A 14,944-nucleotide genomic window follows, 5' to 3' on the forward strand; every position below is an offset into this window, starting at 1 on the left:
CTCTTGGATGGTCTGAATAGTCGGAACAGTTGTACAAAGTCTTCGCACATATTGTCTCTAAACTCCCCACGTCCTGGGATGATACCATTGTTACCGTTATATATCGGCGAGGAAGTTGAGCTTTGGCTAGAAGCGGTGACTTGCTTGAGGCCAGAACCCAGCCTCAGACCGTAGCTTTCCAGTGGCTTTCAGAGAACCAGTGAGAAGTGGCGGAGGCGGGAGAGGGGTGCAGGCAGTGTCCAGGCCACCGCTCAGGAGGAGGAGACACAGATATGCTTTGGTCCCCACTTGCCGAGACCCATAGAATGACGTGGCTTTGCCAAAGGTCCAGGCCAGGACACTGGGCAGTGGGGAGACCCGACTGATGACAGGGGCCAAAGAGGAGCTACCACTGCCTTGAAGGACAGGGAGCCGGAATGCCTGAGGTTCCCGCCGCACCTATGAATAAGAGTGTGTGCACGGAGCTCAGGGGAGCTGGGGACTCTGGCTGAGCGAGCAGGGAGCACTCTGGACAGGCGAAAACATTTTGTCCTCATGCCTTCCCCGTCTGTACGAGACAGGAAATTCCTCAACTCTCCAGAGGCAGCCTGCTTTCCTGGCCATTGCAGCCCAGTCAGAGAAACGAGATCTCTGCATTTTCAATAGTGGGCCCCCCAGCCCACTCGCGGGGCCCCTTGCCAAGGCCAAGGCTGCCTGGCTGCCCCTCTGTCAAAGGCAGCCATGCTGGGGGCGGGGCCGGGGGACCTGAAACCCCATCCTCTGCTGATGGACTGTCTGGTCACCCTGTCTTGACTGAGCTTACACCCCAGCTCCTTGCCCTTACATACTGCACTTACTCTGCAGGAAATTTTCCTCCAACCTCCCAGGCCTTTCCAGCCTCTCCCATCCTTGTTCCCAGACGCTGCACTGGGAGAGCTCTGCAGTGGGCCATATTTTGTTTTCAGTGCCAACAGATAAAAATTCAGTGGCGAGTTTGGAGGTAGACCTTTCTCAGGTGTGTATGACACCCTGGAAATGGATCCCCATGGCTACGTGCTTCCTGGAGAAGACCTGATGTTTGTGGCCCTGTGCCAATAAGTGCCCAAAATATCAGTCACTTTCCCCCGAAACTTAGAGTTTAGGTTAGAGATCTTGTAGCCTTCTCCATCCCTACACCCATCAAAAGACAAAAACAGAAAAGCTAAAACAAAAACAAAACAAAACAAACAAATGAAAACAATTATTAAAGGTCAAAGCCATCTGGCTGGCAAAACAAAAGGCAAGATCAGAGACTGGGCAGTTGTGAGCTCGTCCTGCACCAGGGTTGTCCTGTGGGGGAATGACACCAGCTCAGCCCCTTTTCTGCCCCTTCCCATTGGGCTCACATGAGGCAGGTCAAAGCCAGCGTAGGGAGGCTTCCAAGAATAACCTGTTTGTTAACCCTTTTCCCCAGAGAACTGAATGGGGGTGAGTGGGCCAGCCTTGAACCGAGAGAGTTGTTCTAGTTTATGACTTTGACTAGCTGGTATGCTCCCTCCCTCTCTCAGAGAGAGAGAGAGAGAGAGAGAGAGAGAGAGAGAGAGAGATCTTTCCCCTCTGGTTTTTACTGAGGTAATATTGATGTACCGTAAATTGCATATACGAGGTGTGATCAAAAATTATGGTAAATGTTTGAATTTTTAAAAAATTATTACAGTAAAAGACACGTTGCCATTAATCCCTCTCAAAATACTCCCCCTCGCTTCGAACACACTTGCCCCATCATTCTTGCCACTTTCTGAAGCAGTTCTGGAAGTCCTCTTTAGTTGTGCTGTCGTGGCTGCCTCGATGTCCTGAGTCGATTCAAAATGTTTACCTTTCATGGTCATTTTGACTTTGGGGAAGAGCCAGAAGTTGCACGGAGCCAGATCTGGTGAATAAGGTGGATGAGGACACACCATAATGTTTTTATATAACAGAAATTGTACCAGAAACAATGTGTGACACGGAGCCTTTCCATTTTGATCACAAATTACGGTGAATGCTGCTGCCAAGTACCATCCAACGGAAAGGCAGGGATCTTCAATATGGGAAGTGGCACCTCGAACCTTAGTAACAGTGTGTGACAGGTTTCAACTTGTTCGGTGCAGTCAGTCAGGTGCGAGCTACAGTTGAGAGAAGGTGTGTTTTAAAGTGTGCTGTAAATCATCCTCCATCACGACAATGCTCTGTGTCACACATCACTTCTGTATACAGCAATTTCTGTCAAATAAAAACATTACAGTGTGTCCTCATCCACCTTATTCACTGGATCTGGCACCGGGCAACTTCTGGCTCTTCCCCAAAGTCAAAATGATCAGGACATGGAGGCAGCCACAACAGCGCAACTAAAGACACTCATGAAAGAGGACGTCCAGACCTGCTTCAGAAAGTGGCAAGAACAAGGGGATAAGTGTGTTCGAAGCAAGGGGGAGTATTTTGTGGGGGATTAATGCAATGTGTCTTTTCCTGTAATAATTTTTTGTTAATTTAAACATTCACCATATTGTTTGATCACACCTTGTATTTATGGTATATGATTTGAAACTTCACCCATGAAATCTTCATCACAATTAAAAAACACTCATCTCCATCACCCCGACATGCTTCCTCGTGCACCTTTACAATCCATCCCCCCAACTTCTGCCCGAAGCCACCGCTGATCTGCTGGCTGTCACTACATTCTGCGTTTTCTGGGATTTTATATAAATGGACTCATCCAGTATGTACTCTGTCTTCTTTCATTCAGTGTAATTTTTGTGAGATTTATCCCTGCTTGTAGTGTCTATCATCCGTCCATTCCTTTTTATTGAAGCGAAGTACTCCGTTGTAGGGCTGTTCAGAATTTGTTGATTCATTCACCTGTTGATGGACGTGTGGGTTGTTTCCAGTTTGGGGCCGTTAGGAATAAAGTTGCTATGAATAAGTCTTTGTATGGGTATGTGCTTTCATTACTCCTGTATAAATACCCAGGAGTAGAACCATTGGGTCATATGGTAAATACATATTTAACTTTTTTAAAAAACGGCCAAACTGTTTTCAAAAGGGTCTGTACCACTTCCCATCCCCACCAGCTGTGTGTGAGAGTTTCAGTGGCCCCCCATCTTCGCCCAACACCAGTGCTTGAGATGATCAGTCTTCTTAATTTAGTCATTCTCATAAGTGTTTGGCTTTCTTGAGGTGCTTCAAAATCTCATGAGATGGCAGTGGAGCGTCATGCAGTCAGAAAACAATGAGGAAGTTGTTCAGTTCTGTTCCATGAGAGACATCAAGATATGTCGCTAAATGGAAAAGCAAGAGCCCAGTCATTGTGTATACTCTGCTGCTATTTTTCTTGAGAAAAGAAAAGATGATGATTATGTGTGTTATACACACTGACCATCTGCAGCAAGAACAATAAGAAACTGAAAATTGGTTGCCTCTGGGGACAAATGCTGGATGGACAGGGGTGGATGGGAGACTTGACACATACTCTTTGGTACCTTTTGAATTTTGTGTCATGTGAGGGTATCGCTTGTTCAAAACAGTAAGTAAACTTTAAGAAAAAAATCTTATAAAATGCCAAGTATTGCCCCGACCCTTTGAAGTTCTCCTGAGGAACCTAGATTGGGCGCGGCCTTGCAGGGGCCTGGTTCTTTCCCCACTGTCAGCCTAGAGCACGGTCACGCCAAGCAGAGAAAACAGCACACCTTGTTCTCCGTGCTCTCCAGAGCCTCCCCCATCTCCTCATCTACTAGCGGTCAGTTTCTGGCGGGAACTTGTACCGGACGGTCGTGTGCCCAGGGATCATTGAGTCTGTGTTTGTCAAATGAATGAATGGGTGTTCACCCCTTCTGTTGTCTGCCACACAGAAAAGAAAAGTGACGGGAACAGCGAGTACCTCCTGCCCCTGGCTCCTGGCAAGACCGTCGCACCCCTCTTCCTGCAGGGCCTCTCTGATCTCAAAGTCATGGACGGAAGCCAGGTCACCATGACAGTCCAGGTGTCAGGTCTGTCTCTGCGTCTGTCCCCTCAGGATGTCTGTGAAAGTGGGCGTGGTTGCAGCCTGGGTGTCGCACCCCGATCATTGAGCCACCAAAAAATCAGCCAGGGACTGTGAGTCAGTGGGACCCAAAGAAGTGAGCCTCGTGGTCTCTCTTTTCTGCTTTCTCGGAGCAGGGTTTTCTGGATTCAAGGGTAACTAGTCCCAGGGAAGAAGACAGCCATAGCTCGAGGGGTGAGGGAGTCATGTGACAACAGTGTGGCCAGTGTCGCTGGGGGATTTCACACACTGGTGCAAAACCAGATGATGTGAGAACTTCCCAACTCTTAGAAGATAGTCTCAGTTTCTCTATTCAGATTTTAAGGTGAGAAGATGGAGCAGAGGTTCTAAAACAGAGATGGGGTGACAAGACCATGTGATTCGCAAGCAGCCCAATGTGAGATGTCACAATCCTTGCAAGGCCAGCAAGAGACGCCTGGGGAGTCAAGTTTCCCATTCATTCCACAAATGGTTACTGGCCACTGATGAGTCCTTCTGACAGCCTGGAGGTTGTCGTACTGGGTCTTTAGCTCCTCTTCAGCTACCAAAGCAATAAAATGAACGCATGGGCTCACAGTTTTCACGATCCCTGGGTGAACCTCCTGTTACTGTGATAGTCCCAGGCAGAACTCTGAGGCCGCACCCCTGGCCACACTCCTCAAGGTGACAGAAATCAGAGGCACTTTGCACCTGGCCTCCAGACTTGCGCTGGCAAACCCAGGAGACAGGTGTGGTCTCCTCTCTCCGGGAGCCCCTCAGAGCCACTCGCAGCCCTCCTGGAGCCCTGTTCCTCTGGAAGCAGAGCTCTAACCGCAGAGAAAACCCTCCCTGGTGGCCATTGGTTTATGCCTCCAACAAATGGCTACAAACTGCCCAGGAAAGTAGATTAGTAAAAACTGAAAATGCTATTCCCCATGAGCTGTGCTTAGAAATCCTGTATGTGCTCATGCCCATCGTCACCCTCAGACAACATCGGTTTGGTAGCGACATGAAATGCACCTGAGCTTCCCTGCTGGTGAAAGTTGACAAGAACATTACCATGAAGTCCCATTGTTTTTATTGCCTGGACACGCCCCGCGTGAGGCAGCGCAGAGCAGGAAACACGTACACCTCCAACCCGGCGGGCCTGTTAGCACTCAGTATCCCCAGGCAGCTTGAATTTTAATTTTAAAAACTATTCTTCTTGGGTTGTTTTTTGTTTTGTTTTTTTTTCATCTCTGAAATTGTACTTTTTCACTTCTGGGCTCTTTCTAGTTTCCCCAAATCTGTTGTTAAATAATTATAATGAACACGCACTGAGTACGTTCTTCCTGCCAGATGCTGTTCTAATCTGCCATGCTCGTGGGCTGCTCAGGGGCTGCATGAGCTCACTTAGTCCTTGCAGTCGCCCTTTGAGGTTGGTGCGGTGAGGCTATATCCCGGCCGGGGAAACTGAAGCACAGAGTTAAGTATTCAGTGCAGTGTCCCAGTACTGGGTGCTGAGTTGCCGCAGGGCCCAGGGAAGCACCTCCCTGACCTGTCCCCTGCCCTTCCTCCCCATTCAGGTAACCCACCCCCTGAGGTCATCTGGCTTCACAACGGGAATGAGATCCAGGAGTCGGAGGACTTCCACTTTGAACAGAGAGGCACTCGGCACAGCCTTTGTATCCAGGAGGTGTTCCCGGAGGATACGGGTACCTACACCTGCGAAGCCTGGAACAGCGCCGGAGAGGTCCGCACCCAGGCCGTGCTCACGGTGCAAGGTGAGGCTGCCCAGTGGGGTGCAGGCAGGGGGAGGTGCTGCCATGGGCTCTCCAAAAGCAATTCGGAGGCAAGGAAACTATATGAGCCTGCTTTGCTCCCCCCGTGGACCTTGTGCTCTCTTAGTCCCATCCCAGACCCAGCAGCCAGCTCCTCACCTTACATCAGCCTCTGGCTGAGTGGGGCTGCCCTGCCCTGCCTTCTCACGTCCCTGCCCTCTCTGGTGACAGCTGCATAGAGTGCTAGGGGAGAAATCACATAATACACATTAATAATTTGGCACATGGCGTTTGATGTGAGCTGTGGCCTTTTTCGGGTCCTTGCCTTTAGAGAGCCTCCATTTAAGAGGAGAGACACATTAAGTGCACACAAAGCAAGTGACAACTCTTAATCATCACATCTGATATAGATCATTACTGCCCAGCCCAGGGCCCCTGTACCGTCTGGGCTACATTCCCTTGCTTTGGATACACAAAGTCATGTCAGTATTATCCTTTGAGAATGTAACCAAGATGGATTTGCCATAAAAAAGATGTGCTATATCTATATATGCAATAAAAGTGGTTTCTGGACAAGCTGTTCTTATTTGGTAACACGCTGTCTTCTAATCTTCACCCCCGCGGGGAACTGAGTGGACCCTGGCTGCTGAAAGGCCTCCCTCTCTAACTCAACCCTTTGCCAACTTCCAGAGCCTCAGGATGGCACCCAGCCCTGGTTCATCAGCAAGCCTCGCTCAGTGACAGCCTCCCTGGGCCAGAGTGTCCTCATCTCCTGTGCCATAGCTGGCGACCCCTTCCCCACCGTGCACTGGCTCCGAGATGGCAAAGCTCTCTCCAACGACACCAGCCACTTCGAGGTGCTTCAGAACGAGGACGTGTTCACCCTCGTTCTAAAGAATGTGCAGCCCTGGCACGCCGGCCAGTATGAGATCCTGCTCAAGTGAGTCTGTGTGTCCTGCCCTCCAATTCCTACTTCCTGTCAAAGTCCCTACCTGGGGCTGGGAAGCCAGAGGAACCGTAAAATACTGTGGGGCTGGGCTTCAAGGTGAAGAATGGGCAGGCTTGATGCTGCTGACAAGCTTTCATTTCTTCCCCTTCAGTACAACAGACATTCATTGAGAACCTTGCCTTTTGGGCTCAGTTCCCCAGAGTCCTCTGTCTTACTACATCCTGGCTTTTGTTCCCCCGTTATTTGGTGCACAGAGAATACAAAAGAGGGAAGAGTGGATTAAACTTGGAAAAGCAAGAGGATAAAGGGAATTATTAGTTATTTCTTTCTGTGTAACAAATTATCCCAAAACTTAGCATCTAAAAACAACAATTATTGTCTCACAGTTTCTATGGCTCAGGAATTTGAACCAGCCTAGCTCAAGGTGATTTTGGGGTCAGGTTTGTACATGAGGTTGCAGTGAAGATGTCAGCTCGGGCCGTCATCTCTGAAGTCTTGACTGAGGCTGGAGGATCCACTTGTAAGAAAGCTAACTCACAGGGCTTTTGGCAGGAGGACTCAGTTCCTTACCGTGTAGACCTCTCCATAGGGCTTCTTGAGTGTCCTCATGACATGGCAGCTGACTTCCCCAGAGCTCGTGGTCCAGAGAGAGAACGAGCTGGAATCAGCAATGTCTTTTATGACCTACCCTCAGAAGTCACGCACCGTTATTTCTGCTACATTCTATCGGTTAGAAGTGCACCACTAAGTACAGTTCATACTGAAGGAGAAGAGAATCAAGTTTCACCTTTGGAGAGAGGAGTAGCAGAGAATTCGTAGACACTTTAAAACCACTCCAGGGAGGTCAACTACCCGCATTCCATTTTCCCTCCCTGTCAAGGCCTTTCTAGGTTACACAGAAAGGAAAGCTCCATGAACGCACACGGCCGTGTCCCCAGTGCCTAGAGCCGATCTGGCCCATAGTCAGCAAGTGGTAACCATTTGTTAAATGAATGTGATCCAGAAATGTTCTGCTGTTTTCAAAATGCTTTCTTAACATTCCATGCCAACCCTGCGCTGATGGAGACAGAACACCAGCCCCTAGGGTTGGTCTCAACATTGAAGAAGAGCACTTGGCAGCACCTTGACCCCCAAAATAGGAGGTTGTACCACATCCTGGGGGTAGCTGGACCTGCCCTGGCTCAGGCACCTGACCGCTTTGCAAGGGGCTTGCTCTGCTGGATAAATCATTTCCCTGTACTGAGCCCCTTAGGTTCAAGGCTCTGTGGCCACATCCTAAGGCTACTACCATGATGGAGCATTGTTCCTATAATAATAGCAAAGCCTAGTTTGTGCCTCATTCCCGTGTGTCCTTTCTGGGCCTGTGCTTTATACTTGTATTGGTCAGCTTTTACTGTGTAACAAACCACCTCAATACTTAGTGGCTTTAAAAAAAAAAAAGCCACTATTATTTCTTAGGAATCTGTGGATCTGAGCTGGGCAGGGCTCAGTGAATCTTAGCTGAGCTAATGACACACCTGTGGTCAGCTGATGAGGTGGTTGTGGGCTGGCTGGTCACGCTACTACCATGAGCGGTCTGCTCAGAACACACCAACAGCCTTTAGCTACTGGCTGAATCACTTACTCTCAGGAAGGCAGATCTGCCTCCAAGAGAGATGATGCACTCTTCTCCTAGACCATTACAAATCATGGAAACCGAGTCTATGCGAGAATAGAGCTTGACTGTATGGAAGGCGTATTGCTTTGAAGCAGTGTTAATCAAATCAGACATCCTAAAAGAAGAGCTTTTTGTGGCATGTTGAGGAAAACAGGCTGAGGCTTAGCAACTGCGTAAAGGCTTGGCTTGTTGCGGGCCTGTTGGATAGACTGAGTAGGAAAGGGTAGGGCAGAACAAAGCGCAGGCTGTGGGAAGTTAGCCAGGCCAGCATGGGGGGGTTGCATTGGGAGGTCGGCAGGCAGACTGTCTGGGCCCAGCTGGGGATAGTCATAAAACTTAGACTGTCCCAGCTGGAAGGGACTTCAGAAGTTATCTAGCCGCCTCCTCGTTTAATAATGGGGGAAACTGAGGTCTCAGGGTCACGGCCTTGCTTATGGCCCCCCAAAGGCCAGTCGCAGAGCTCAGATTGGAACCCTAATCTCTGTCTTTAAATCAGATGCTCTTCCATTCCCTTTCTCCCAAGTGCATTGGGAATGTGGGGAACCTGGGAAATTGCACTCGAGTCCCCACCCACGCAGCGCTTACCCCTTTTCCCTCCCCAAAGTCCAGCCTCTTTGTTCCTTTGGGAGGCTGGTGTCCTGGCCTTGGCTTTGTCCCCAGCTGAGAAGGAGCAAGTCAGTGGAAAGTTCTCCTGGGAAATGTGTGCCAGGCCTGCCAGGGGCCTCGCTCCCTTCCAGCTTTCTCATCCTGACAAAAGTCAGACCTAAACCCAGGACGAAATACCTTTCAAGAAGGAAGACTGGATGGCTGGGAAGAAGCCAGGGTGGGAGGGCGAGGGTCCTATCTGTCCCTGATAAAGTTGTGGGGTAGGTGGTGTCTACCTCCCCTTCCCTTCCCTGAACTAAAAGGGGAAATGTCAAAAAGTCAGCTCCAAATCCAGCTGAAATATTTGAAACATTGATACTCTCCAGGAAATCAGTCTTTAAACTAATTTTGCGTATAAAATTCATTCCAGAGGTAGGTGATTCAGAGAGGGACAACATCCAAGGATTTGTACCCAAAGAGTAGGCTTCTTATTCAAGGGTTGAGAGGTGAGGGCAAAAAGAGGTCTGTGAGTTTGTAAAAGGTGCAGCTTATAGGGTGGTAGCCCCATATCCTCTGTGGCAGCACCTGGGCTGGGTGTGCGGCAGGGACCTCCCCCTCAGACCCAGTCCTGACATTGTAACTGAGTGTGTGCAGATACCCAAGATGGCCCCAAAGGCCAGTTAGAGTATGTGGTGTGTGGATCCCAGCCAACAGGCCTGTCAGACCTTTGTGGGCTTCCGATGAGCCAAGATTCACCTTAAAGGCCCTGCAGAAATAGCAACCCCTGGGTCACCCCAAGGGATGATCCACTTAGTGGCCAGCCACGGATCCCAAGGCCTCCACAATCCGTCTGCCCCTCAGACTGCCCGGTGCCTCGGGGTGAGGCAGAGGCCACTGGCGTGCCTCCCCTCCTTGAGAGAAGGTAATGGAAAACAACAGAAACCCTTACCTGCTTCTCCCACGAGGAGACAGAGCTTACTGCAGCGCAGTGGACAGGGTGCCCCACCATTTCAAGCCTCTGAGGAGTTTGGCTGGGGTAAAGCAGGGCCATCTGGTCAGTGTCTGCTGCTGATTTTTGCATCTGGGCTACGTTCTACTTGTGACAGGAGGAAACTCAGCTGAGGAGATGTTGAAAAGGGCTACTGCGGAAATATGGCCCTTGGGCAGCGTGCTCCTGCTCCACACAAACCCCGGGCACCATACCCTGTGCCTGAGAAAAATGGGAAAGAATGGCCTGATACTGGCCAGCTTCCTGGCAGAAGTGGGGTGCCAGGGGCCTGGGCCTCACCCCCAAATGACCTCCCATGATTATTCCACAAGTTGATCCAAGCCACATAAGCCATCTGTGTTAAGTGCTCAGGGTTCTCTGAAGGCCTTCCAGCCTTCCCAGGGCCTGGCAGTAAGGAGGCACCTCGCTGCCCTTTGTTGGGCAAAGGAGCACCCTGGGCCCTCAAACTCTCCAGACATGAGGCTCCCTGAACCTTGAATCTGAGAGCCTGAGCATTGAGGAAAGTGGCCAAGAGGGGACTCAACAGAAAAGAGGAAGGATGGGGAGCAGCAAAGATCAACCTCTTCTTGCTCCAAGTACCCGGGAATGAGCAGCATCCCCCCACCCCCAGCCCCAAGAGTCATCTGCCATGCCATGAACTGCTAGCATGTGACCCAGAGCTGGGAAGGAGGCAGAGCAAGGCAGATGCCCGCATACATCGGCAGAGCTCCACGAGCACTCAGAGGTCTGTCCACGTGGGGTGGTTCATGCACGGCACGTGTTCCCAAACACGGACTCCCGAACAGTGGGAATCCGTGTGTGTGCTTGATCTAGACACACACATCCCAGAATAGATTTGTCCTGATGAGCACTGTAGAGCTGAGTGGCCTGGTCACAGGGCTTGGATTCAGGTGGGCCACGGTCCCAACTCCTTTCTCACTGGGATGTTTGGGAACAAGAAAGAACAGATATGAAAATCGTGAAAGCTGGTGGGTGCTGTATAAAATGGTGGTTATTATCATCAAGAGTTGCCTTTGGCTCTCAGACCGGCCGCTGCCCCGTCCCCAGTTGGAGCAGAACCTCTTGGCTGGTCAGAGCTCAGCAAGGCCAGCAGGTGGCAGTGTTGTGGGGCCAGAGGGCTGAGCGGCCGCACACAAGCGCGGTACAGCCCCGCCGCTGAGCGGAGGGCGCCTCAGCTGGTCCCACACCAGCTTGGGGAGATCGAACAGTTCTAACAGTGGGTTCAAGAATTTGGAACCATCCCCACCAGGAGGAAGAAGAGAAAGGGCCACCCATGAGGGAGACACCTGTTAGGTCTTTAATACAAAAAGTTCTGACCTGAGAGCATTAGCTGATGGGTAGGCATTTTCATTTCATGAGCAGGCAAAGCGGAAGTAGCAGATGGGGGGACCCTGTGAGGAGAGGGAAGTAACCAGCTCTATATGAAGGGAGCACGGAGTCAGACTCCAAGTCTCTGGGCCAGCTGACCTCGACCGCAGGGTCTAGACCAAGCGGCTTCAACAGCCTTCAGCAGGTTTAGTCTTTTATTGACTGAGCGATTGACTGACTGTATTGTTTTTGTAATATACTAGCAGAAAAGAATTCCTACTCTGGATGCCTATCTTAGCTGTTGCCCAACAGATTCCTTTTTTTTTTCCTTTTTAAACAAGAGCTGAGAAAATGAAGGGTGAGCCAAGGGGGAGGGGATGGCCCTGCCCTAAACCTAGGTCTGGGGTGAGTGTATTGGGGTCACAGCTAAGCCTGTGTCCCTGTCTTCCCTGGAGCCAGCAACCAGCCTATGGCCAAGTCCCTGCTCGCCCTTCCCTGGTCACAGCCCTCGGGCTGAGCAGGCCCTCAGCCTAGAGAGCCTGTTGCTCTGTACTGAGCCCTCGAATTCTTTAGGAACCGGGTTGGCGAATGCAGTTGCCAGGTGTCGCTGATGCTACAGACCAGCCCTGCCCGAGCTCCTCTGCGGTGAGTGCACCCCCAGGGGTTGCCTGGCCAGGCCCCATGCCGCCACCCACCCACCTTCCTCCTGGCCCCTGCAGGCCCAGCCCAGCAGCCCCAGATTGTTTGTATCCTCCAGCTGAGGCTGCCTGAGCCAAGAGGGAGCGATTGGAAGGAGAATGAGGGAGGGAGAGCAGGGGAGGAGAGTGGGGGGAATATTTTTTTTTTTTTTTTGCACACACCCTTATAAGGCTACTGAAGTCATTACCGATGTAACAAACCAACTAAGCAAGCAAGCGCCTCTCACCAATGTTCCCTTCTATAAACACAGCCTGGCCAGCCCCCACTGCCCCTTCCTCCTCCCCTCTACCCTCCCTCTCTCAGGGATTTGCTCTCCCCTGACGTTTCTTTCTTACCCAGCCCCTTTTCCTCCTGCTACTTTCCTTTTTTCCTTCACTGGTCGCAGGGGGAGGGAGCCTGCCAGCTGTGAGGGCCTCTGCAGTGGTGGTGCTGATGGTGGTGGTGGTGACTGCTATGGGACCCTGAGGCCCGGCTGGCCAGCAAGAGAACAGGCTTGGCAAGAGGAGGAAGACGGTGAGGGCGTGAGGGGAGTGCTGAAGAGGCGCGTGGAGACACGGCAGCACACGGAGGAGGCCATCCGCCAGCAGGAGGTAGAGCAGCTGGACTTCCGTGACCTCCTGGGGAAGAAGGTGAGCACCAAGACAGTGTCAGAAGAAGACCTGAAGGAGATCCCGGCTGAGCAGATGGATTTCCGCGCCAACCTGCAACGGCAAGTGAAGCCAAAGACTGTGTCCGAGGAGGAGAGGAAGGTACATAGCCCCCAGCAGGTCGACTTCCGCTCTGTCTTGGCCAAGAAGGGGACTCCCAAGACCCCGGTGCCTGAGAAGGTACCACCTCCAAAACCTGCCACCCCGGATTTTCGCTCGGTGCTGGGCAGCAAGAAAAAAGTACCAGCAGAGAATGGTAGCAACAGTGCCGAGGGCTTGAATGCCAAGGTAGCAGAAAGCCCCAAGGCCGTGGGCAATGCCCAGCCTTCAGGGTCTCTGAAGCCCGTGGGCAATGCCAAGCCTGCTGAGACCCCAAAACCCTTGGATAATGCCAAACCTGCTGACACCCTGAAACCCGTGGGCAATGCCAAACCTGCCGAGACCCCAAAACCCTTGGGCAACGCCAAACCTGCTGAGACCCTGAAACCTATGGGCAATGCCAAGCCTGCCGAAACCCTGAAACCTATGGGCAATGCCAAGCCTGCTGAGACCCCGAAACCCTTAAGCAATGCCAAGCCAGCTGAGATCCCCAAAACAGCGGGGAAAGAAGAACTCAAGAAGGAAGTTAAGAATGATGTGAACTCTAAGAGGGGGCATCCAGGGGACACAGATAAGGAAAAAAGATCAGAGAGCCTAGGGACAGCCCCAGCTTTCAAGGAGAAGCTACGCGATGTCCATGTGTCGGAGGGTGAGAAACTGCTACTCCAGTGCCAGGTGTCCTCTGACCCCCCGGCCACCATCACCTGGACGCTGAACGGAAAGACACTCAAGACCACCAAGTTCATCATCCTCTCCCAAGAAGGTAATGAGGACGGGGGGCCGGGAGGAAGGGGCCTTTGGATGAGGGTCACTGTCAGCTCATTCAGCCTTGGTCTTATTGGTGCCGCTTGTGACGCAGAGCCTCTGCCGGAGCCCCCCCTCACTGACAGGCTAGGTGCCACCACTCAGCCCTTGGGCACATGCTCCATTATGAGGAGTGAGAGTGGGATCGAGTCCTGTGGCACATGCCCAGGTCTTGGCATCTGTCTGCAGAGCCCTCTCACAGCACCCCAGCGGTGGGCTCCTCAGAGCATATGGGGACCTGTGCTAATGCCGCATGGCTCTGGCTTGGAGAAGGCTTTATTCACAGGCTTGGATATCGGGGCGCAGGGTCTGGAGCCCACTAGGGACTCTGAGCTAACAGCTGATTTTGCAGCAGCATTTTGGGTTTGGTAATGGGGTGGCATAGGACTGTGATTTAGGGTCAGTAACAACTTCAGTCTTGACATTGTGGGTTTGAAGGGAACTCTGGGGGAGCCCAACACCCCAAACAGCCCTTATAGCACACACTCACTGGCGGACAGAGCTGCTTGCTTCCTAATTTGGATGAGACTTTTGTTTGCTGCTATTTCACATTCTTGGGTGATGGGGAGAAGAGGGGGGGCTCTACATCCTCCCATCTGGGGCCTTTCGGGGTCTGGAGTACTCTGGTGGGCCAGTTTATACCTAGAGAAGCGATGGGGGTAGGAGGGATATTCTCCCTGGACCCTCAATTTGGTTTGAAATGTTTTTGTAAATCCCAAGCCTGGGTGGGAGCTCCAGGACCAGCAAACTTCCCACACCCCACTCTGGTGGCGAGCTCTAGAGTAGAGTCCAGCCTGAGCTTGGTGCTGGTGGCTGTAGGCAGGGTGGGGTACAAAGCTCTCTGGGGAAGTGGCGTGTTATCTTGAGGGGTAGAGAGCAGCCACCGCAGAGGCCTGAGAGGGTGGCTCTTGTGAAATCCAGATCAGCTGAGATGTCAGAAACACTCTCCCCACTGGGCTGCTCTCCATCCTGTCCTCCCACTGCACCCCTTTCCAATCCCTCCCTCACCCTCATCCTGCTTGCATCCTTCCTCTTAAAAACCAGAATGAAGCACTTGAGGATAGCAATAGCCCCCTCTGCCCTCACCCCTCCGCTCCCTTCTCTCTTCCCTCTGCATCTCAGATAGCAAATCTGGAACCACTGAGTGTTTTGACTGTAAATGCTGAAGGAGTAAAGGAGAAATTGGCCAGGAGAGAGAAAAATGTTATTTTCTGCTAATGTGTTCACCCTTTTCACACGGATGTCCCCAGATTGGCACGGTCTTCCACAAGTCATCTCATCCAGCCCCCTGCCTCCTCTAGTTCAACCTGCCCATAGCCCAGCCACAGGTGGGCCTGGGGATTACCACGGTGGGGTGAGATGTCCAGGGGATTAGATGCCACAGCCTTCCCTGTCACCCCCGTGGACCCTCCCAGTTGGGAAGTCTTTGG

The 14,944-nt window shown here is 51.7% G+C and overlaps 1 protein-coding gene across 5 annotated transcripts in view; it reads left to right on the plus strand.

The window, feature by feature from the left end:
- The window catches only part of MYLK (myosin light chain kinase), a 241,671-nt gene that overhangs the window by 151,943 nt on the left and 74,784 nt on the right, over nt 1-14,944 (plus strand). For all 5 annotated transcript variants that reach the window (XM_019738977.3, XM_019738976.3, XM_019738974.3 and 2 more), the window contains 5 exons: nt 3,849-3,986; nt 5,563-5,760; nt 6,448-6,697; nt 11,839-11,910; nt 12,350-13,473. In XM_019738977.3, the coding sequence (XP_019594536.3) occupies nt 3,849-3,986; nt 5,563-5,760; nt 6,448-6,697; nt 11,839-11,910; nt 12,350-13,473 (1,782 nt within the window). The remainder of the gene's footprint in view (nt 1-3,848; nt 3,987-5,562; nt 5,761-6,447; nt 6,698-11,838; nt 11,911-12,349; nt 13,474-14,944) is intronic.

Source organism: Rhinolophus sinicus, chromosome 17 (assembly GCF_057876585.1).
Source record: "Rhinolophus sinicus isolate RSI-liver-muscle chromosome 17, RSI-T2T, whole genome shotgun sequence".
Taxonomy (NCBI): Eukaryota; Metazoa; Chordata; class Mammalia; order Chiroptera; family Rhinolophidae; genus Rhinolophus; species Rhinolophus sinicus.